At 55.0% G+C, this 22842-nt stretch overlaps 8 protein-coding genes across 8 annotated transcripts; 6 read left to right on the top strand and 2 right to left on the bottom strand.

The window, feature by feature from the left end:
- Positions 1-520: 520 nt before the first annotated feature.
- Positions 521-2540, top strand: CPAR01_13922 (FAD linked oxidase; the record flags this gene model as incomplete). Its single annotated transcript, XM_060498174.1, has 2 exons — positions 521-2152; positions 2508-2540. The coding sequence occupies 2 exons, from the start codon at positions 521-523 to the stop codon at positions 2538-2540; spliced, it is 1665 nt and encodes a 554-aa protein (XP_060342908.1).
- A 2879-nt stretch (positions 2541-5419) lies between these two features.
- CPAR01_13923 (uncharacterized protein) lies at positions 5420-7072 on the top strand (the record flags this gene model as incomplete). Its single annotated transcript, XM_060498175.1, has 4 exons — positions 5420-5479; positions 5549-6043; positions 6096-6242; positions 6299-7072. 4 exons carry the CDS (start codon positions 5420-5422, stop codon positions 7070-7072), a joined length of 1476 nt encoding a protein of 491 aa, XP_060342909.1.
- Positions 7073-7764: 692 nt separating this feature from the next.
- On the top strand, positions 7765-8811 carry CPAR01_13924 (proteasome A-type and B-type; the record flags this gene model as incomplete). Its single annotated transcript, XM_060498176.1, has 5 exons — positions 7765-7795; positions 7861-7867; positions 7927-7979; positions 8035-8422; positions 8478-8811. The coding sequence occupies 5 exons, from the start codon at positions 7765-7767 to the stop codon at positions 8809-8811; spliced, it is 813 nt and encodes a 270-aa protein (XP_060342910.1).
- Positions 8812-8980: 169 nt separating this feature from the next.
- CPAR01_13925 (CHY zinc finger) lies at positions 8981-9467 on the bottom strand (the record flags this gene model as incomplete). The annotated part of the gene is made up of 3 exons (XM_060498177.1): positions 8981-9300; positions 9364-9407; positions 9463-9467. The coding sequence occupies 3 exons, from the start codon at positions 9465-9467 to the stop codon at positions 8981-8983; spliced, it is 369 nt and encodes a 122-aa protein (XP_060342911.1).
- Positions 9468-9942: 475 nt separating this feature from the next.
- On the top strand, positions 9943-12411 carry CPAR01_13926 (DNA repair helicase rad25; the record flags this gene model as incomplete). Its single annotated transcript, XM_060498178.1, has 1 exon — positions 9943-12411. The coding sequence occupies one exon, from the start codon at positions 9943-9945 to the stop codon at positions 12409-12411; it is 2469 nt and encodes an 822-aa protein (XP_060342912.1).
- Positions 12412-16915: 4504 nt separating this feature from the next.
- On the top strand, positions 16916-19832 carry CPAR01_13927 (trk family potassium uptake protein; the record flags this gene model as incomplete). The annotated part of the gene is made up of 3 exons (XM_060498179.1): positions 16916-17015; positions 17113-18824; positions 18879-19832. The coding sequence occupies 3 exons, from the start codon at positions 16916-16918 to the stop codon at positions 19830-19832; spliced, it is 2766 nt and encodes a 921-aa protein (XP_060342913.1).
- Positions 19833-20468: 636 nt separating this feature from the next.
- On the bottom strand, positions 20469-21190 carry CPAR01_13928 (ribosomal protein L19; the record flags this gene model as incomplete). The annotated part of the gene is made up of 2 exons (XM_060498180.1): positions 20469-20965; positions 21028-21190. The coding sequence occupies 2 exons, from the start codon at positions 21188-21190 to the stop codon at positions 20469-20471; spliced, it is 660 nt and encodes a 219-aa protein (XP_060342914.1).
- A 289-nt stretch (positions 21191-21479) lies between these two features.
- Positions 21480-22738, top strand: CPAR01_13929 (uncharacterized protein; the record flags this gene model as incomplete). The annotated part of the gene is made up of 2 exons (XM_060498181.1): positions 21480-21600; positions 21660-22738. 2 exons carry the CDS (start codon positions 21480-21482, stop codon positions 22736-22738), a joined length of 1200 nt encoding a protein of 399 aa, XP_060342915.1.
- Positions 22739-22842: the final 104 nt, after the last annotated feature.

Consider the following 22842-nt stretch of genomic DNA (forward strand, 5'->3'; position numbering starts at 1 on the left):
AGATATATTCAGTTCCTACTCGTCTAGTGCCGACCTTCTCATAAAAAGAATCGATTGCAGGCAACGCGAGCGAGGAAAATAAGGTAAGCAAGTTGCGAGGATAAAGTGGTGAGCAGCACTCTCGGTCAAACCTGCAAACTTTGCCGTCGGTGAAAATTTCAATGTCGCCGAATGACATTATCGGGCCTGCTTCCCCGTGGAGAGACGGGAAGGTGCTGCAGCTACAGGCGGCTCAGCAGCACTTGTCACGCAATTGGGTTGCTAATTCCGCCAAAGCCACTGCCTTGTAGAGGAATTCCACAGGGGTTTAAGTTGATTTGAAAGCCGAAATCGGGGTTTTATCATCCAATTGTCACTGCTCGCATTTTTTCTAACCTGGAAATCATCAGTTCGCCGGAATTTCTGTCGAAAAAAAAAATAACAAGAAAGACCAAAAGTCTCACGTCCCATCCCGGCTGGTCTCTTGTCCTCCTCTCCTTTCCTTGCGTCCAAATTCCCCTTCCCCACACACAGTCACACAATGGCCTCCAGATCAAGAATCCAGCCGCTGCTCCGGACAGCGGCACGGAGGCAATCCCTCCTGCCCGCCGGTGGGCGGCGCGTTTTGCGGCAATCCACGGCTCCGGCCGGCGCCGCCGTCGCCACCACCCGTTGCTTCACGACGACGGCCGCGAGACTGGCGGACGGCGGCGGTCTGAAGGAAATCAAGCTCACATCAGCCGCCTACCCGGACATCAAGCGGGACACCCGCTTCGCCGCGGTGACGGACGCCCACGTCGCCTACTTCAAGGACCTCCTCGGCCCCTCTGGCGTCGTCGACGGCGTGTCCACCGAGGCCGCCGACGACCTGGCCGCCTTCAACGAGGACTGGCTGCGCAAGTACCGCGGCGAGTCGCGCCTTGTCGTCAAGCCCGCCTCCACGGAGGAGGTGAGCAAGATCCTGGCCTACTGCAACGAGCAGAAGCTCGCCATCGTGCCCCAGGGCGGCAACACGGGTCTCGTCGGCGGTTCGGTCCCCGTCTTTGACGAGATCGTCATCAACATGAGCCGCATGAACAAGATCCGCTCCTTTGACGACGTCAGCGGCACCCTCGTCGTCGACGCCGGCGTCATCCTCGAGACCGCGGACAGCTACCTCGCCGAGAAGGGCTACATCTTCCCCCTCGACTTGGGAGCCAAGGGCTCCTGCCACGTCGGCGGCAACGTCGCCACCAACGCCGGCGGGCTACGCCTGCTCCGCTACGGCAGCCTGCACGGCAACGTCCTCGGCCTCGAGGCCGTGCTGCCCGACGGCACCGTCGTCGACGACCTGTGCACCCTGCGCAAGAACAACACGGGCTACGACCTCAAGCAGCTCTTCATCGGCGGCGAGGGCACCATCGGCATCATCACCAAGGTCTCCATCATCTGCCCGCAGCGCTCGAAAGCCGTCAACGTCGCCTTCTTCGGCCTCGAGTCGTACGAAAAGGCCCAGCAGGCCTTCAAGGCCGCAAAGGGACAGCTCGGCGAGATCCTCTCTGCCTTTGAGCTCATGGACGGCCGCAGCCAGGACCTCGTCCACGCCGTGCGCGGGAACAAGCGACCCCTCGAGGGCGACACCCACCCGTTCTACTGCCTCGTCGAGACGTCCGGCTCCAACGGCGACCACGACTACGAGAAGCTCGAGGGCTTCCTCGAGCACGTAATGTCCAACGACATCGTCTCGGACGGCGTGCTCGCGCAGGACGAGACGCAGCTCAAGGCGCTCTGGGGCTGGCGCGAGGGGATCCCAGAGTGCCTGGGCCACTGGGGCGGCACCTACAAGTACGACGTGTCGATCCCCCTGAAAGACCTCTACCTGCTCGTCGAGGACACAAAGGCCAAGATGGAGGAGGCCGGGCTCGTGGGCGACACGGACGAGTTCCCGGCCATCGGGGTCGTCGGGTACGGCCACATGGGCGACTCGAACCTGCACCTCAACGTCGCCGTGAGGCGGTACGACAAGCGCATCGAAAAGGTCCTCGAGCCGTTCGTGTACGAGTGGATCCAGGCGCGCAACGGCAGCATCAGCGCCGAGCACGGCCTGGGCGTGGCCAAGAAGAATTTCATCGGTTACAGCCGTAACGAGACCATGGTCGGCCTCATGAAGCAGATTAAGAACCTCTATGACCCGGTAAGTTTTACCTTTGCGTTCTGTCCTGCCTGTTGCCTTACGGCTGCCTTCTTCGTCGTATTCTTCTTCTCTCTCTTCCCCCGCTTGCTTTCCTCTTCCCATCTGGTCATCAAAAATCTCACTCTTACTTCCACCCCTGTCTGGTTTCTCTCTCTCTTCTCACACCGACAACAACGTTGCGTCACGTTTCTCTCTTACGTCCCCCATGCAACCTCCCCCCACCCCACACCGTGACCGGCACCCCGGGGAACGGGTTCCTCCATCACACACTATACACTCAACATAATCCCCCATATCACCGGGTTTCTCCCGTCTGCCTGGCGCCTGGAAGGAATGCTGACATTGAACCAATTAGAACGGCATCATGAACCCATACAAGTACATCTGAAGGAAGCGCCAAGATTTACGATATTCCCCCCCCCCCCCACATCCACATCCATCTCTGGACGGAGCCATAGGGAAAGAGACAGCGAGGGGGGCAACAGCGGCAGTGAAATCTTGAACATAGCCTAGGATAGCCGGACCTAAGTCCGCCGTTCCCCCGCGTAAGATCGGGTTTGTTGCGTGCGAGTGGGTTGGAAAAGGCACACTTAGGCTATGGTCACCTTTTTTCGGTGTGTGAGAGAGTGTGTGACTGACCTAGGCAATCACACTGCCCACATCATCCCACTCATCTACACCCACCACACCTCGTTTTCCCCTCGTCTTTGCTCTTCCACCCTCCGTCTCATCCATACGAGCAACCGAGTTTTTCTTGCTTTGTAATAACCAAAGAAAAAAAACTTTTTCTGTCTTGTCGTAAAAAAAAAAAAAAAGTGACGACAAGTTGTAAAACGCCCCCTAGCCAGATTTCGTTGTGTAGTAGGGAAAGACATGCTTCCTAATCCGGACATATCTTGAGATCTGTCCTGGTATGTCTCACCTGGCGGGCGGTGCGGAGAAGACAGGAGACAGGATCATTCTTTTTAGGGTTGTTCAAACTAGTTAGGATATCATCACATCAATGTACTTCATAATACCAAAAAAGAAAACCGGGAGTTCACACCAACGGTAACCGATGTGAGCCAATGCCAATTCTCTCGGAGAGGGGGAGGAAGGGGTCGGTGTGTACAGTGTCTCGTGGTAGGCCTCCCTCTACTCCGATCCCTCTCAATATCTTGCCAAGAGGATCTAATACCTCACTTCCCATCTCAGATCGGATGTTTTTGAGCGATGAGGAGCCAGCAGCAGCAGCAGCAGCAGCAGGAAGCAGACGTGTTGTAAGTATAGATCAGGACCTGTCAGTTGTAAGAACAGCCCAACCTCACAGACCCTAGGCCTTTCAGCCGCAAGGCCCTCGCCAGCAGTTTTCGTCACTTTATAGGTTGGGATTCTTGCAGGTTCCGAGCTCCGGTCCGGTTTTTCCAAGTCAGCCCCCGCAGCCTTGGATACCGGTGACTCGATCTCACAGCTCCAAGTCATCCATCATGGGGTGGGTTCCAGGTTCTTAGACTGCTAGACTGCCAGACGTGCAGCGCCCAGTAATAACCATTAGGCTGGGAAAATCCACCAAGAAAAGGTAGAAAAGAAAACGAAACGAATGGGGTGATATGCGGTACCAGGTTCGTGAAATCACCAAGAAAACGAATCGATTGGCTGAGGTACGTCCCAGCCCACCGATCCTGGAGAGGTAGGTGTTGAACTGCAACCCTCCAATGGTATGGCGTCGTCACCGACTCCCGGTCCGGTGGTCGCGGTGGTGATCATCAGAGGGTTCCGTCTCTGGGTCTCTGGGGTCTCTGGGGTCTCTGGGGGTGGTGGTTCGCGTGAGTCCTCAATTGCTTGGTAAACTCCCAACTGTATATCCGTAATGTAATCCGCAGACAGTAGTGTAATATGTACCCCTGTCGACTACCTTTCAACCTGGTGTATGTCTCTCGGCGGCCCCCTGGACCGACCGGGCTTTCCGTGCGCCGTTTGGCTGACGGTGAGTGGTGACAGGTGCTGGCGGCCCCTGGGCACCGACAATCTCACCCCCTACTGAAGGCTGCTGTTCGCTTTGCTGCGCTCTCATTTGCTGCTTTACTTTGACACGGCACTTGGGGAACGGCCGCACCGACGTCAGCCTCCGTGTCAGCCAATCACGCCGCCCAGAGCATCCCGTCCTGCAGACTGCTCCGCCAGCCGAGGGTGGGGCTCTCTTTCGAGCAAGTCGCACCTCCGAGCCGAACCCCTGTCTGTTCGGTCTGCTACGGCATGCAGCCCTACGGGGCCTTACCTGGAACGTGCACTCATCCGCGCGCGGGGGACAATGCTCTCATCTACCCATAGGTAGTCTCATCGGACTGGACTGAGACGGAGGGATCAGAGACGGTTGACATCAATCTTGTTTACACTTTTTATTAGCATCGATCGATAGTCTCTCTCTCTCCGTCACTCTGCCTGTCTCTGCGTGTATGTACTTACTTCCCTGCTGCGGGTGGCATTGACAGGGTGCAACGATCCCTTCTGAATGGCCGAGGCATCTCGGAGCATCTCACACATACGAATGCACACAATCGGTGCTAAATCACGCTCACTTTCCTCTTCCAGCCTGTCTCGCCCACTGATTTGCGTTCGTGGCCTTGTCTTCCAAGGTTTGGGTTTTGTAAAAAGGAATGTCCTAGATATCGGTTAGATTCCACTCCTCGTGTAAGGGGAAACGAGCAAAGATGGCCTCATCACCTTTGCTTCCACCCAACCTACTCATTTACCAGATGTTACTGGTATCGCATCTCGGCTGCAACTCACCCGGCGCAATCTACCCGCACCATGCCTGAGACCACGACAAGAACGGGCATCGCATTCGTTGATCGTCTCGGGGCCGCCTGACTGCATACCGCAGCCGCAGTCGTCTTATTCGTCCCGGGGCGAACCAGACCATGTGTGATTCCCGCGCCCTTGGTCCCGTCTCATACGTTGTCGCGGTCCACCTTCGGTAGTAAGGCTGCATCACACCATCAACTGGCTCCCGCGAGGGGGGCTTGTTTGAAGCCAAGTGTATGGCCTACCTTGGGTCCCACAGCCTCTCCGGTAATGGCCAACGTAAGAAGCTCACTGATCCGCGCCCTCCTCTCAGTCTTGGGGGCCGTTTGATGCCTGCTTCCCCCTTGCGGCTCCCCATTGTGATATATATCGACCGTCCAGTACGTCTTCTTCCCTGTTCGTCTTGACGAGAGAGTATCATCGGTTATGGTCATTCTGTCTTTGCAATAACCTGTCTCTCACCAAAACGTCCGAGTTGTCAACATGGTTGGAGTCCGCGGCAAGTACAAGGGATGCGAGACATGCAGGGCTCGAAGAGTCAAGGTAAGCACTCTAAAGGCGTTTCGACAGCAAAAAAAAACGCCCCCCGCGGGCTGACATGTCAACGGTTAGTGCGATAACGAACGGCCACACTGCCGCAAGTGTATCGATAGCGGCCGCGAATGTGCTGGCTACGAACGAGAAATGGTCTTCATCACCGCAACCATAGACGACGCAGGCCGCTGCTCATCACACCCGCCCCGCCAAGTCCAGTCGTCTTCTTCCAGGGGTTCTAGGAGAAGCCAAACCGTGGACGAGGTTCCTCGCTTGGTACCGACAGAACCGTTGATGCCGGCATGGGATGATTTGGTCTCCGTATCCGACAACGGTGTCGTATACTCAATACAGATCGCGGCATTGCACACCAGGTTCCAGAACATCCTAAGGGGACCCGAAGGGCAAAGCCAAGTAAAGTTCCGGATGGCCCTACCGCCATACTCACCAGTTGATATGGAGACATGGGATAACGGCGGCAACATGGACCTAAATGCGCAGAACATGGTCAGTCTGCTGCCATCAGGGAATGACAACGGAGCCCCCGAAGGTCTTTGCGTATTTTTATTCGAGGTGAGATGCCAGTTGGTCGTCGCGGAAGAGCGTGTGCTGACTATCCTTGTAGCAAAATCCATCCTTTTTGGTGACCAACGGCATGACACCCTGGGGTGTCCCCCAAGAGCATATGGACGTCGTCAAGAAGCTTGGACCGGAACAATTTCGTCAATTCCCAGCCCACCACTATTTCGTCAGGGTATATAGGTGTAATGCTGTAAGATACGCGTCGTTGGCCCTGCGGATGAACTAAAAAGCTGACTTGGTGTCAAGATCATACTCGCTCTCTTACACCGAAAGACGACGTTTCTTTCTTCATTCGAATGGTGCACTACACCGTGGGAACAGCACCCCAAGACGTTTCTCGACAGGCTCTTTGACATCATCGCCGGGTTGCCTGGCATCTTCTCTCGCGTCGACCGAACGGTACCCTTTGCTGCAACCTTGCAGCGTCGATTAAAGGCACAGGAACTGTTGGAGAGCTGCTTGGAAATCGAACGGAGGCTGGAGGAGTGGGAGTCGTACGCCCGCGCGCCTACTGCCGAGCACCCGTATGCGTACTGGATAGAAGAGCCGGATGATCCAGATGCGCAGCAGCTACCCTTTGCAGACAACTTTGCCTTCAAGGACGGTGTGTCGTCCGTCATGTTCCTGTACCACTGGATGACACTGCTGCTCCTCCACCGCTGCATCGAGTGCCTGCACCACACCATTTTCCAGCCTGTCATCGAGGACTTTCCCAACATGTACCCGGATCTGCCTCCGAATCTGCAGATCAACCTGGGGAGGTACCAACAGAGGCGGGAGTTTGCGTCAAGAATCTGCAGGGCACTCGACTTTGCGCTGTCGACAACAGTTCAGCCGGACATGTTGGTTGCACCACTAGCCGTGGCCATGGAGTTCTATCGCGAGATCAATGCGTCGTCAAGAGACGGCGAGCTCGAGATTATGTGGTGCGAGAGCTTCAGGCTGCGTTTGACCTCCAAAGGTCACGATATTGCCAACGTTCTGCAGAGCAGATCATGGGCCGACATTGCCAGGTTCTGAGCCAGCTGGCTACTCGCTCCGTCTGCCTGACGATTGAAAAGGGGAGTAACGGGTCCAATCAAAACATGGTGGAAGGTATGAATTGGCGCAGGCGCATTGCATTTCTGAGAGTATCAAAATCGAGAGCGCTGGACATTTGACGTTCGACCTCATGTTGAGGATATCGGTGGACTGCCACCCCATATCCTGCCATGTATTGTTAATATTGTGATGGAAAACTAAAAGGTGTGTTGTAGAAGCCGATCTTCAACGAAATCTAGAGATGTCAAAAGAACATTGCAGCCCATCTAGATTGTAGTTCAGGAACGAGTAAAATGTTACGCACGGGAACATGTAATTCAGAAGGTGCTCATTTACATACAACCTGGACGTTGCTGCTTGCCTGAGCTTCTGGCGGGTGTGATACGGATAGGCGCACAGACCTCTAAGCTCGAGTGACCATTACCCGGACTTTCCCCGGCCCTGCAGGAGCTCCTGGAGCTTTTCAGCCTTTCCCACGCCAGCAGGCGCCAAAGCTTCGTCAGACCTGCAGCCTGCCTCTCTTGACCTTACCTTACCTCACTACTCCATCCACCCTCGACCGACCGCACCTCTTCAACCACGGCGATTGTCCCACAACATCCAAGCAAATCGTCAATCCACATACCACCACACATATCTCCGATAATCCGTCCCTCAATCAGTCAGTCACCATGGCTTCAGGATACGACAGAGCGTTGTCCGGTAAGGGCCCCCTCCTTGTTGCCCCCCAGCTCCACTGTACCAAGCTAACATGCACCTGCAAACAGTCTTCAGGTTCGTCACGGTTGCCCCTGCCCCGGAAACAATTCATGATCCCCAACTGACACCGTCAGTCCTGATGGACACGTTTTCCAGGTCGAGTACGCTGGCGAAGCTGTCAAGAGAGGTAATGCCGCTTGCCCGCCGCAATCAAGGGCGGAACCAGCTAATCGTCGGCATAGGAACGTGTGCGGTCGGCGTCAAGGGTACAGATGTCGTCGTCCTCGGATGCGAAAAGCGATCAGCCATGAAGCTGCAAGATACCCGAATTACCCCCTCCAAGATTCAGCTCCTCGACACCCACGTCTGCCTGGCATTCGCCGGATTGAACGCCGATGCTCGTATCCTCGTCGACAAGGCGCGGTTAGAGGCACAGTCCCACAGACTGACCGTCGAAGACCCCGCCTCCATCGAGTACATGACCAAGTACGTTGCTGGTGTCCAGCAACGGTACACACAGAGTGGTGGTGTCCGTCCCTTTGGTATCAGCACCTTGATTGTCGGGTTCGACAGCGGCAGCAAGGTCCCCCGCCTTTACCAGACCGAGCCCTCTGGCATCTTCTCCGCATGGTACGAGCGACTACTCCATACTATGCGATGCGGTGCATCTGCTAACACCTTGCAGGAAAGCCAACGCCATCGGCCGTTCCAGCAAGACCGTTCGCGAGTTCCTCGAGCGCAACTACAAGGAGGATATGGACAGAGAGGCTACCATCCGACTCGCCATCAAGTCTCTTCTCGAGGTTGTCCAGACCGGAGCCAAGAACATTGAAATCGCGTTGATGGCACCGGGCAAGACGATTGAGATGCTGCCCGTGGAGGAGATTGAGAACCACGTCAAGAGCATCGAGCAAGAGAAGCAAGAGGAGGCGGCCAAGAAGAAGACTGGACGCACACCCGGCACCGGAAGCGCGGCGATCCTCACGAGAGGCTCGGGCTCGGGTGACGGTGATGAGTAAGGAAATGACTAGGCGTTGCGGTTCGCGGATAGACGACACTCATGAGGGTATCTGACCAAATACCAATGTATTACCACCTTTAGACCGTGGAAAATCTACAAAAACGGTGTCCATAAAATCGCTTGCTGCCACACTGATGCTCGTAAACCAGCTAAAATCCCCTCACAGTTTAGCCCAGCTTGTCCGCATCGTCTGTTGGGTCGAATATTGAGCGTCCGGCGATTTGGCGGACACGCTCGTCCTTGATCATGCGGCTGTCCTTGCGCGCGTCTTCGCCCTCAACGGAGATGGCTGCCTTGGGTGTCTTTGCCTCAATGACGAAGTGGTTGTCGCAGTGCGGGCAGTATTCGTCGGCATCTTCGAATTCCTGGGCGTCTTTGCGGAAGCACTTTTTGCACTTCTTGCAAGCAAAGACCATTTCAAGGCTCTGGAGCAGGGGGTGCTTTTCCTGCTCATGGTGACACTCGGCGCAGTCGAACCATTTTTTGCCTAGGAAGGCAATCAAATTAGTCGGGTGTAGCTTAGGTTAGGGGCAGAGGGGGTTCGACGCACAGCAGGGTGACCTGATTGCGACTTGCGCGTTGAGAATGTGTTTGCTGTGGTGATATGTTAGCTTGTCGGTCAGGGGTTGTGGGTTCTCGTTTGGCTCACCACATAGCGGGCTGTCTTCGCGGTATAAAGCAATAGATCGCGTTGTGGTTACAGATGCGTCGCGGTCGACTGGTCAAATCGAATGTGTCGCGGTTATGAGTTGGCAAGACGAGGCAATGGGGAGAATCTTCTATCAAAGATTTGGCGGTGCTGATAAATTTGGCGGGGTCTGGATTTATCGCCCAAGTCTTCCCTCCCGGTACCTACCTTACTTACCTACACCTTGCACCCCGCGAAGTCGCTCTGTAGTGGTCTCCACTTAAGGTGCCGGCCAGTGACAAAGGGTGCCACCCCTGTAGGCCGTACCCTTTGCCTGCGAAACCTTAGGTACCACTTTAACGCCGACGCTTAGAGTTGCTTACCTTTCTCCGATGCGTGCCTGCAGGCTACATCATCCATCCATCCATTTCCTAGGTTTTTTGATTTGCCCACCATCCATCTCCTATCTCCCCCCCCCCAACAACCCGCAATCCTGTCACGATGCCACCGAAGAGGAAGGCTCAAGGGGCCGCCACCGGCAGCTTCAAGGCAGGAAAGGGCTCTGTAGCTTCAACTCCTGGGGGCGCCACCCCCAGGAGTATCGCCAGCGATAATGAATCGGTAGCGGATCCCGTGAGCGAGTCGGAAGACGAGAATCTCGAGAAGAACGTCGACAAGTTCTCCGTCGAGGCGTACCTGGACAGGCCCAAGACGAACGGCCATGAATCCATGACTGGACTATTCAAGAAGAAGCGCGACTTCTCCTTCCTCCAGCTGAAACCCGATTATCAGAATCGCCCGCTCTGGATCGACCCTGCCAAAGGCCGTATTTTCCTCGAAAGCTTCAACCCGCTGGCCGAGCAAGCACAGGACTTCCTCATCACCATTGCCGAACCAATTTCCCGACCGTCCTTCGTTCACGAATATGCGCTCACGACACACAGCTTGTACGCTGCGGTCTCTGTGGGCTTGTCACCCCAGGATATCATCAACACTCTCGATCGGTTTCTGAAGATGCCTTTGCCCGACAGCATTCGCAAGTTCATTGAGGGCTGCACGCAAAGTTTCGGCAAAGTCAAGCTGGTGCTTAAGAATACGAAATACTTCGTCGAGAGTACGGATCCGGTCATCCTGCAGAAGCTGCTGAAAGACTCCGTCATCGGACCGCTGCGAGTACACGGTACGGAGGAGATTACCACAATAGCGGCTCCGAAACAGGGCCCTCTGGTCATTCCAGGCACTGCCAATGCTGCTGGTGTGCGACAGGCAGAAGAACAAAAGGCCAAGGGACGCGAGGGTGAGGTGAAGGAGGGCGAGGTCTACGCGGCACTGAACGATGACGACGATGACGATCAGGAGATCACGCATGCCTTTGAGATCGGGGACGAGGCAGTCGAGACCGTTCAGAAGAGGTGTCTTGAACTGGAGTATCCGGTGTTGGAGGAGTACGATTTCCGACGAGATGAGGCCAACCCGAACCTGGAGATCGACTTGCGCCCGGGCACCTTGATTCGACCCTACCAAGAAAAGAGTCTGAGCAAGATGTTTGGTAATGGACGAGCCAAGAGCGGTCTGATCGTCCTTCCTTGCGGTGCTGGAAAAACGCTTGTCGGTATCACCGCAGCTTGCACCGTCAAGAAGGGCGTCATCGTCCTCTGCACCAGTTCCATGTCTGTCGTGCAATGGCGAAATGAATTCCTCAAGTGGTCCAACATTAAGCCAGAGGATATCGAAGCATTCACGTCAGACAACAAGGGCAGAATCTTCCCGGGTAACACCGGTATCATTGTGACCACATACTCCATGGTGACGCAAACCAGGGAGCGTTCTCACGAGGCCAAGAAGATGATGGACTTTTTGCAGACGCGAGAATGGGGTCTGATGCTTCTGGACGAGGTCCACGTTGTCCCCGCCAATATCTTCAGAAAGGTCACCTCGTCCATCAAGACGCATTCGAAGCTTGGCTTGACCGCCACACTGCTTCGTGAAGATGACAAGATCTCAGATCTGAACTTTTTGATTGGCCCCAAGTTATACGAGGCGAACTGGATGGAACTCAGCGAACAAGGCCACATTGCCAAGGTTCAATGCGCTGAGGTCTGGTGCCCCATGACTACGGAATTCTACGATGAGTACTTGAAGGCGTCGGCCAGAAAACGTGCGCTGCTGTACATCATGAACCCGAGAAAGTTTCAAGCCGCTCAGTACCTCATCAACTACCACGAGTCTCGAGGCGACAAGATCATTGTCTTTTCGGACAACGTCTACGCTTTGAAGACATATGCTGAGAAGCTGGAGAAGGCTTACATTTTCGGCGGCACTGGACAGGCAGAGCGCATGAACATTCTGCAAAACTTCCAGCATAACCCTCAAGTCAATACATTATTCTTGTCAAAGATTGGTGACACATCCCTCGATCTTCCCGAGGCTACCTGTCTCATTCAGATCTCGTCACATTACGGTTCTCGTCGTCAAGAGGCGCAGCGACTCGGCCGTATCTTGCGAGCCAAGAGGAGAAACGACGAGGGTTTCAATGCCTTCTTCTATTCCCTGGTGTCGAAGGATACCCAGGAGATGTACTACTCCTCCAAGAGACAGGCGTTCCTGGTCGACCAGGGTTACGCCTTCAAGGTCATCACGCAGCTCGCCAACATCGAGAAGACACCTGGCCTAGCCTACGCCGCGGCGAGCGAGAGACGAGAGCTCTTGCAAAAGGTCCTCATCGAAAACGAGGCCGGCGGCGAAGACGAGGTCATTGACGACCTGTTCCACAGCGGCACGATGGGCCGCGCGCCGGCCAGGGGCAGGAAGAAGGCCGCCGCGAGGAGGACGGCTGGTCTGCTGGGCGACCTGTCGGGTGGACAGGACATGGCCTACATGGAGCAAAACAAGAGGGTCAAACTCAAGAAGGCAAAGGGAGAGAGCAGTGCCTTCTTCAAGAAGATCCAGAGAGAGAAGGCCAAGCGATAGATTGCAATCACGAACAGGTTTACGGCGTCTGTGGGTGGGGAATTTAGGGAAAGGCAAACGGTGAATTTGAAGCCGCTTCACTGTATTATAGATCATACACAAACACGCCGTGGAGGCGTAAGACTGGATGCGGTGGGAAAGATCAGATAAATCTGCACATGATACGATATTATTCGATAACAAGTCAAAGGCCCAAGCTGTTGTGCCAAGCCCATGCAAATATGGTCAGTATCATCTCTAGGAATACGCAGACAATATCCAACAAGGGATAATCGTCCATGCCATTAGGCTATAATCTACTTTCAACTCGTCCGGTCTCCCCAACAAGAAAGGGATTTTTTTTTTCGTGGGCTTCACTTCTCCCTTTTCCCCTGTTCCAGGTTCACGAAGGAGTTGATTCTGGCAAAGGCAAACAAAAACCAAGAAGAAGAAAAAGAGAACAAACGCGGCAAAATCGTGGTTGCGACTGTCGGAAAACGGCTCGTAAAACAAGATTGGACTTTTGGATTCCATGGGTGCATAGCTATTTTTGGTGAGCGTCATTCCCGGGGTATCTTAACGATATCAATCGATCAAAGTCGTATTTAGTTACGGCTGTAATGAGAATTCAAGAAAAGGTCAAAAAAGTGAGTACGAGTAGAGCGAATACTCGAGTCGCCCGTATGCCACCCCCTTTCTCCCGTTTGTAGTCGAAGACCGGGGGTAGGACGCGCAACAACATCAACACGTTGTTTGGCTTTTCTTCGAGGCCCATCTATGCGGCCGGATAGGATCTTTCGGTCAGAACCTACCAAGCCCTTCACGTGGGCCGCATGGGCGAATGAATCAGAAGCAAATGTGTGTGGTCTTGGCAGACAGCGGGTTGAGTCGGACTGCTGCATCTACCATCATCTTGCGTTGCCTATCTGGCAGATCTGGGCATTGTTCCGCGCGGCTGGGGTATTCGTACTGGAGGCCCGAAGGAATACTTGGCGTCCGGGTTGGGAGATGAGCGTCCCATGTACCCGTACCGTTGCCATCTCACAAATCGCATGCAGGACTCGCTACGCCGGAAGAGGTGTACAGCAGTAATGGCGGCATGGCGGTGAACAAGCAGAGGAAGGCGGTGGTGGAATATGCTGGCGACGACGTCGTGTTGAGGTGGTGAGAGTGAGAAATGACCTGTGTCACGGAGAGTGCTTGGCAAATGGCAGTGGTTATCGGCTCTCTACTCGGCGGATGGTGTGCTAGGTCTGGACTCCGTCGATGCGACGGACGGAAGAAGCGACCGGCAGTCCGCGGGCTAGGGTTGTGATAGACAGTGAGAATGTCAGAAATGCCGTATTGGAGGCGCATTGCCCTTCCGCGAGTTCCTTATCGGCAAAGGATAAGCCAGTGTGGTTGAGCTGGTGATCAACTGTTCTTCTCAGGCGACTTTGCCTCTACTGTGGCAAAGCCAACAAACGGGACGTACGGGTTCCCCAGACAGGCATCCATAGATCATCGGTTGGGCAGTGCTGACGACTGAAAGGCCCCCGTTGTAAGAGATATGTTGCGCCTAAAAAAGAGTCAATGGGCATCAGGATGAGGGATATGCTCCTGGGGACGCCGACGGGTTTCACAGGCTGCCGTGGCTTGCAAATGGCACCTGCTTGATAACATTACCATAGCCATGGGCAGCGAATGAGTGTTTCTGGTAGGGTTGGATGTTCCCTGACAAGACAAGGTACCACTCGCTGGGAGCTTGGTCGGATTGATGGTCTTCTCGGCCGGGATGTCCTGTTGGAGGCGAAGTGCCATGCCGTTTCAATGTATAGGGGTAGAGAGGCATTATTCATCGGTGGTATTGTGATCACGGGAATATTGATGGTGCGCGCGTCCGGGAGTTTAGCCAGTTTCCTACCGATTGTGAGGCGGTCGCAAACATGCCAGACGCTTGCTCGTCAGGTACCGGTAGTAAAACCCCGGATTCGCGGTGCTAATGGGAGTAACGGACGAATTTGACTTTGGTATACGTACATGTGTACTCCGTACGCCTGCACCAAGTATTCGTAGACAGACCAGTTGAGGGGCACTAATTGTGTGGGATACCTAGACTGCATCTTGGGTCGATGGTAGTACTGCCATTGCTGTACATATATATCAAACGTAGTGGGATGTCTTGGCTGGCCCATTAGGTAGTGCTGGGTAAGTATGCATGTGTTCACATGCTGGAGTTGCGCTAACTGCAGCTGAGAAGATGGTCAGTCAGGAATATCAGGGATGGACAGCGTCGAAGAAAGCCATGAGATGCAGCGAAGGAGGGTAAGAGATGAGATGTGCTGGCACAAAATGACGTACTAGAGCCATGTAGTGTACACCAGAGGCTGGCGTGGGAGGGAGGGTAGGACGTGGTGCCCCTGTCACGATGCAGTTGCTCTTGTTGCTCCTTTGGGCGTGAACAGCACGCGTGCGAGTGTCTGCTTGGACAGACGGGCGACATGTTGCTGACCCACCTAAAATTAAAGTTACTTGGCACTCCTCCGCCAGCTTGGTTGGGGGATTCTAGGGATTTTAGGGGATTTTGTTCTGGCGTGTCTTGGAATGGTACGCCACGAAACAGATCTCGCGAGTCGCAACCAATCTTACCTTGCGTAACCATTAAATGGCAGGCTAAGTGTTTGGTGCCACGTTAAGACAGACCGGTGGACGAGATCGGAGCAGACCGAAGCGTGCCGGGGGTGCAGGCGTGTTGCAAGCTGTCCCAACTCCCAAGTAGGTACCTTGTGTAGTAACGCATGGGGGTTTAAAGGACCAAGACTCGAGCGGGCGGACGCCGATGCTGGATGTCGCATAAAGATAGTAGCACATGAATGATGTGCGCATATGATTGGCGATCATTCCGACAAGTTTTCGACATGATGCTGCATCCATCTGCTGTAGCAGGGGATATTTGGTGCGATCAACCATCCAATGGTCTAGAAAAAGGTATGCAAGAGGTAAGGTGATGCAGGCAGTGTGAGGTGATCAGCCCTGATATGACTGACGTGAGGTGACTGCAGCCGCATCCGCGGTGCTCCCGAGATGTTCTGATCCTCCGTACACATTCGGTAAGCACGCAAGGTGGTAAGGTGAGGTGCGGTGAGGTGAGGTGCTGCCCGTTGTAATCTCGATTCTCGAGGCTCCCTCCTTCCACGGCCCACTCCATCGTTCTCGTCAGAGGTGCACTGGCGACGAAGTACCTAGGGTACATCTGAGATGTATCTCTTCTGTTCCATCCGCGGTGGAGCCGCAGGTACTTCCCAGTGCCAGGAAAAGCTTAGCTCGGTACGGAGTACCTATCGCCCAGGCACCGCAAGGAAAGGGTCTGCGTCGGTCGAACTCGACACACTTTTCCACCGAGTTTCCATGCCAGGTTCCAATGGTGCCAGTCCAAAGTCGAAAGTGCTGACGGGACGGTTACCTTTGGCGTCTCCAGTTCCACGGCAAGGATAAGAGTGGACATTGCAGACTGTGGATGCTGCTGGATGCACCGCGGTTGGATGGCTGACCACAAGGACCTCTTTGCGGTCAACTGTCAACTCCACACTTCAGACTCCAGTCTCCAGAGTTCCAGGGCAAGCGTCCAGAGCTTAAGGTACTTACGCCCCCCGACACGCCCGCAAGCCGATTGCTTCCCTCCCTTTCTCTGATTAAGGAAAAATAAAATAAAAATAATAACAGCGAGGGAAAAATTGGATTGACGCCTTCGTTTCGTCTTGGGCCGTGGGGGTGGGTAGGAGAGCACAAATATCTGCCTGCCTGGTACATTAATCCAGTCTGGCACTTCTTTCCCATCTTTCTGCTCTCGTTGACCTTTGTCATTCGAACAGTCGCGCCTGCAGCTCAGGTTGCTTCTTCCTTGTGAAGAGCCAAGTGTTGAGCCACTTCCCACTTCGAGCCGTAGTGGTGCAGCGTGCTTGCTCCCTGGCTCATCTGGCTTCGGCATCTGCAATCCAATCTGCTTGGCTGCACCTGCGACACTTGCAGCACCAAGTTTGATCTTGATCTCATTTCTTTGACCCGTCCGATCAAGGCCATCCATACCTCAGCACGCATTACCACACAATAACCTGTACTCCGTACTGCGTTCAGGATACTTCGACTCTTCTTTCTCCATCCTGTTTTTTCCCTCTTCCATTGCGCCCTCCGACTAAACCTACCTGCCCTGCAACAATAACAGACGATCAAGACTGATGTCACACTTGCTACGACTGGCTACTGCTACCCCATCCACCTTTCGCCATACCAATTGATCGTCATGAATTCCAGCTTAGCCGTCATCCAATCCTCGACCTCTACACCAGGACGGTTAGACTAGAAAGCTTTACAGCCACAGCCACAGTGCCAAGGCCTGGACCATTTCGCCCATTCTCACTGCACCACCTCTCTTATACCTATTCCCCCCGAAGGCCGATGTCTTGTCTGCTCTGGTTCTAAACCGGAGGGGAATTTCCTCCATTACATCAACAACACCAACAAAGCCCATTTTCGCGATCCGAGAGAAATGCTCGAAACCGCGCGCGGCTGGCTGCTCGACCAGCTTCGGGCAGCCAAGCCTTCTTTTATATCCAAGAAGCCCCATTTCAACTTCATATCGGCTCACTGTAAGTTCACCACCATCCCAACTACCATCTATCCCCAGTGCCCACAAGGCCTTGCGCTGCGCACAGCACTAATCTGCGCACCGCGCTCCCCCTTCAGACTTTTGGATTGTCAGTCTCACCATACTGGGCTCCATCCTCATCTTTGCCTCGGCCGGCGGTCAGTTGGCTTACATTGATGCACTCTACTTTGCAAGTGGCGCCAACACCCAAGCCGGTCTCAACACAGTCGACGTCAACCTACTCAACACCTTTCAGCAAGCATGCCTCTACTTCTTTACCATGACCTCGAACCCCATCACCATTCACTCTTCTGTTGTGTTTCTCCGACTGTACTGGTTCGAGAAGCGATTTCAAGGAGTTGTCCGCGAGGCTCGCCAACAACGCAGAAACACCATTTCAAAGTCAAAGTCCCGCGCGAGAGATGATTTGAACCAGGTTGAAAGGGGCCGTCTGAGCGTGCGCAATATTAAGGTTATGCACACCAATGGCCACCGCTCGAGAATGACCAATGATGGAATTCTACTCGATATGAAGGAGGATGAGGATGGCCGCATCTCGCCGGGGAGCAATGGCTTTGTGCCCGTCCCCAACACCCCAGCACATAACTCGGGAGAACACTCGCCCGCCAGAGCACCCGAAACCCAGGAAGAAACCGGCACAGACATCACCCAAGGTCGAATCACGTTTGCCCAGCATGTCTTCCGAAGCGACGGCACGGAACCGGAAGTCAAGCTTCCATCACCGCACTCGCCCGCCCATTTTGCCATTCTTGAGCGCCAACGAGCCGGGCCTGATGAGACCCTGCGAATCCCGAACCCCAGAGACGCAGAGAAGGGCATGAAACCAAAGCGAGTCGAAGACGATGCAGCACCTGAACCCGAAGACGAGAGAGACGGCAGTATTCCGCATATCCACGTTAACGGCGGAGCGAACAACTTGGCGGATGGCATCGGCAACAATGTCCACCGCCCACAGACGATCAAAATCGAGGAGCCTGAGCGACCCAGGGATACCGAGAGGACGGTCAAGGACGAGATTGCGGATGAAGCCGAGGTGATTGGTAGAACAATCTTTCCATTCTCGCTCCGCAAGCCCAAGAAGTTCTTCAAGGGTACCAGCAGTGACAACGGCGAAGGCAGCAGCTCTGACAACCCTCTTGCGAGAGTCAGGAGCAAGACATTCGACACCATCAGGACTGCATTGACCCGCGAAAAGGTCGAGGACATGCCGTATCTGAGTTTCACGCCTACCATGGGACGCAACTCAGCCTTCCCGGGCTTGACCATTGAGCAGCGCGAGGAATTGGGTGGTATCGAATACCGCTCCCTGAGGACACTCGCCGTCATCTTGCTCTGCTACTTCTGGGGCTTCTCGCTCTTCGCCATCACCTGCTTCCTTCCTTGGATCTACACGAGCTCCAATGCCAAGTACGCCGCTATCGTGGAGAACTCGGGTGTTAGCAAGGCGTGGTGGGGTGTTTTCACGGCGAACTCGGCCTTCAATGATTTGGGACTTACACTCACGCCTGACAGCATGAACTCGTTCAACGACGCGTCCTTCATCCTGTTGATCATGTCTTTCCTGATCATCATTGGCAACACCGGCTTCCCCATCATGCTCCGAGTCGTTATTTGGATTCTCTCCAAGATTGTGCCAAAACGCACAGGACTATGGGAGGAACTACGCTTCTTGTTGGACCACCCGCGTCGCTGCTTCACTCTGCTTTTCCCAGCGGGCGCTACCTGGTGGCTGTTCATCATTCTCATCGGCCTCAACGTTCTTGACCTGCTGTTCTTTGTCCTGCTGGATGTAAGTCATTCTCGCTACCCATAACTGAACTACGCTGACTGACACTACTTGTAGCTGAACGATAACGCTGTGAGCCATTTGCCGGTGCACGTTCGCATTGTGGATGGTATCTTCCAGGCTGCGTCGACCAGAACTGCAGGTTTCTCGGTTGTCAACATTTCGCTGTTGCATCCTGCTGTGCAAGTGTCATATATGATTATGATGTACATCTCCGTGTTTCCAATCGCCATCTCCATTCGTCGCACCAACGTGTACGAAGAGAGATCTTTGGGTGTTTACCACAGCCCTGACGAGGATATGGAGGGTACCAACGAGAATAGCGCCTGGTCATACGTCGGTACCCATTTGCGTCGCCAACTTTCTTTCGATTTGTGGTACGTTTTCTTGGGGCTCTTCATTCTGGCCATCACAGAAGGCAAGAGGATTCAAAACAAGGACTTTGACGTCTACTCGGTCTTGTTCGAGATCGTGAGTGCATACGGTACGGTCGGGTTGAGTCTGGGTTATCCCAACGTCAATGCTTCCCTCTGCTCTCAGTTCACCACTGGAGGCAAGCTCATCATGATTGCAATGCAAATCCGTGGTCGCCATCGTGGTCTCCCCTACGGCTTGGATCGCGCTGTTCTTTTGCCAAGCGAATCTCGGTTCGAGAAAGAAGCCGCCGAGGCGCAGCCAGTTCTGGTCCGGTCTGCTACTGCCGCATCGACGGGAACTGCGCTCAGCGCCACGAGGTCAAACTTGAGGTCGAGAAGAATGAGCACGAACAGGGGTCAAGGCATCTTTACTCAATTCCTTCACCCTGGCCCCGTGATTCCACACGAAGACAGCCTCACCAATCTCCCCAGACGCAGCAGATCATTTGGTGTCGACGAACGGCCGCCGATGGCTGAGGATATGAGGAGACGCAATACGGAGCCCGTCGATGACGAGACTACGGATACCGACAGCGACGTAATCACAGCGCCTCCGCGGAGAGTAGTCACTACACCCGCAAGACCCGCGATTTGACCTGTTTTGTGAGAAAAGGAAAAAGGAGCATACATTGCAAGGAGTTTGTACTATGGAGTAATCAGGGTGGGCACATGTTTTTTTTATTGGCGCGGAATCCAGTCGTTTCTATAAAACCAAGGCGGACTAGATGGCTCAGGCCGCGGACAGACTTTTGATTTTGGCGTTTGTTCTCACTGTACATTCTTAGTATACTGTACACTTATGACGATTGATGAACACCTATGCGCGTTCAATCCTTGATGTGACTCTGTGATGATGCTGAGTATCTGCTCTAACTCAGGCCTCGACATGACCGACCCAAGAGACATTATTGTTGAATGTATTTGTCGCCGTGACCTGGTCGTCCGCCCCTTTGTCAGTCACCATGTCACTCGATACCATTCTCTACTAGCCATCACTGCCTCTAGTATTTCATGTGATTTTGCTCATGTACACGACTCTACACAGGCCAATGTTGTACAGCTCGCCCGTTTTTTTCCCTAATCGTACATTCCACCAACGTACAAGCCTTCCTCCTTCACGCAAACGGGTCCTCTCCAATCGGTATCTCGTCTTCATCTTGTAGACAAAGCCCCCAAGAAGAGACAGACCGTCCCATCCCCGCCTATTTCTTGCATCCTTCCCCAATCTCTTTTAAAACCTCGAACCGGCCCTGCCCTTGCTGCGCGTGCCGTACCTCTCCTTCTTCCAAGCAAAGACGAGGTGATCGACGTTGCCCATGTCGTGCTTGGGCTTGCGCAGGTACGTCAGGCGGGCGCGGCGCGCGCGCTTGGGACGACGCCAGACGATGTCGATGCCGATGACGGTCGGGGAGTAGATTTTGTACCACATCTCGACGCCGACCTTCATGAGCTGGCCGCGGAGGAGGATGCCCGTGTCGACGCCGCGGCGGCGGATGGACATGCATACTCCGGAGAAGGGCTCGCCCGATTTTGTGGTCACCATGAGGACGTCGCCTACTTTTGCGGCGTCGGGGCGGGCTGGGTCGAAGAGGCGGGTGCGGGCGCCGGTCGGGTCGAGGGTTGTGCGTTGGGCGGCGTCGAGGGAGGGGAGAGGGTTCTTGTGGGTTGTTTGGCGGATTGAGGGGAGGGGAGGGTAGACTGCGAAGGTTGGCTTGTTGCGGGGGCCGTCTGTGATGTGGTTTGTTAGCTTGCTTGGGGTTCGTGTGGCAGTTGGGTGATGTTCGCCTTACAGTAGGACGGCTTCACTGAGGGCGTCGCCGGTGAGGGTGTAGATGATGGCGGCTCGGGGGCGGCGGCGGTGGCCATGGACCGGGCGAGGAGTCTCTGGTGCCGCGTCTGGCGGAGGGCCGTCTTCAGGCAGCCCATCGGCCGCAAGAGACTTGTGGCGTTCATTGTGGTGATGGTGTCTTGTCGTGGGACGGGACGAGACGATACAACTACGTCTGATCGAGCGACGACAGGCAGAGCTTGGTTAAAGGGTTCAAAAAGTTCAAGAGGCTCGAGGTGCGAATTGCGGGCTGTGATTGGCTCGGTGCATCAATGATGCGGAGCCGCCGGGCCGGGAGACTCGTTCGATCCAAAATTTTGGGTGGCTACCCTGCAGGCAATCCCGAGTAGCTCCCTTTTCGCCGACGACGGATAGGAAGCCTGACGAGCTTATACACAACCCAAATCGCCCATCATGTCGAGGATATTAATGGGAAGAGCCCTTAGGGGCGCAAAGGCGTCGGTGTGGGATCAGCCGGCGTGCATGGCACAGCAGCAGCAGCAGCGGTCCTTTGGTCAGACGCCTGCCCGTCAAAGTACGTCGTCTCGTGATATATATCTCGCATTGATCCTATGAAGAAAGTTTCGCTGACAGCTTGCCGTTCTTTCGCAGACCCCCAAGTTCTCTTCGACAAGACCACGACGCCCGGCCTCGGCCCGATCCTCGAGGAGATCCAGACGAACATCATCCTCCCCTACCACCTCCCCATCCACCAGCGCAAGCGCGTCTTCTCCGAGAAGCTCAAGCACCGCCTCAAAAATGACCCTGTATACCTCGAGATCGACGGCCTCGAGCACCGCTTCAACCACATTAACGAGGAGGCCCTCCCCCCTTCGCGCGACATCACCTGGAAGGCTCTCCGCGCCATGGAGACCCCGCAGGACTGGAACAACTTTGGCCGCCTGCTCTCGGGCATGCGCACCGCGGGGCGCCACTACAGCCAGACGGATTTTGCCAAGATGATTCGCATCGCCGGCCAGCAGGGCCAGATTTACACCATCATCGAGGCGGCGAGACAGGTCCGCAAGACGGGGATGAAGCTCGACAACTCGGAAAAGGTCAACGAAGTGCTGCATTTCGTGCAGATGCGCGCCGTCGAGAGCGAGTGGGACCAGGAGAAGACGAAGCAGGCACTGCGGTGGGCCGAGATCGTGCTCGAGATGCTCGAGGACAAGGGCCACGCGCCCAACGCCCGCAAGCTCAGAAAGAGGCAGCTCGCTCAAGAGGGCGCCGCGACTCCCGAGCAGGAGCGCTTCGCCCTCTACAACGACCCGCAGATCATCGGCGCCGCGCTGCACCTGTCGGCGGTGCTGGCCGTCAAGCACAACGACAGCAAGGACGTGGACGGCAAGGTCGGCCGCCTGGCCAAGAAGCTCGTCGAGCGGTGGCCCGCCGGCAAGGGCCTGCTGCAGCTCCACCCGGCCGAGGCGTACGCCGACCGCGTCGACGGCGTGGCGTACCTCGTGCACAGCCGGACGCAGTACCTCTCGTACGCGAGCCCGATCCTGCACGGCCTGTTCCTGGCCGCGCGCGTGGTGGAGAAGCCGATCGCAGACCGGCTGAATGCCATTGCGGCGGCGTTGGGGCCCGAGGTGAAGGATGTTGCTGAGAACCAGACGTTCCCTGCCGAGCGTGGGCTCAAGACGTACAATGCGCTCTTTGGATCCGAGTAAGCACATGGTATGTAGGATAAAGCGATGGCTTGGGAGAGGGCAGGAATGATGTGTGATAATAGCAAGGCATGAGGAATAGGATAGAAAAGGGGGCGATGAAAAGC

Source organism: Colletotrichum paranaense, assembly GCF_030867605.1.
Source record: "Colletotrichum paranaense strain IMI 384185 chromosome Unknown Scaffold_14.1, whole genome shotgun sequence".
Taxonomy (NCBI): Eukaryota; Fungi; Ascomycota; class Sordariomycetes; order Glomerellales; family Glomerellaceae; genus Colletotrichum; species Colletotrichum paranaense.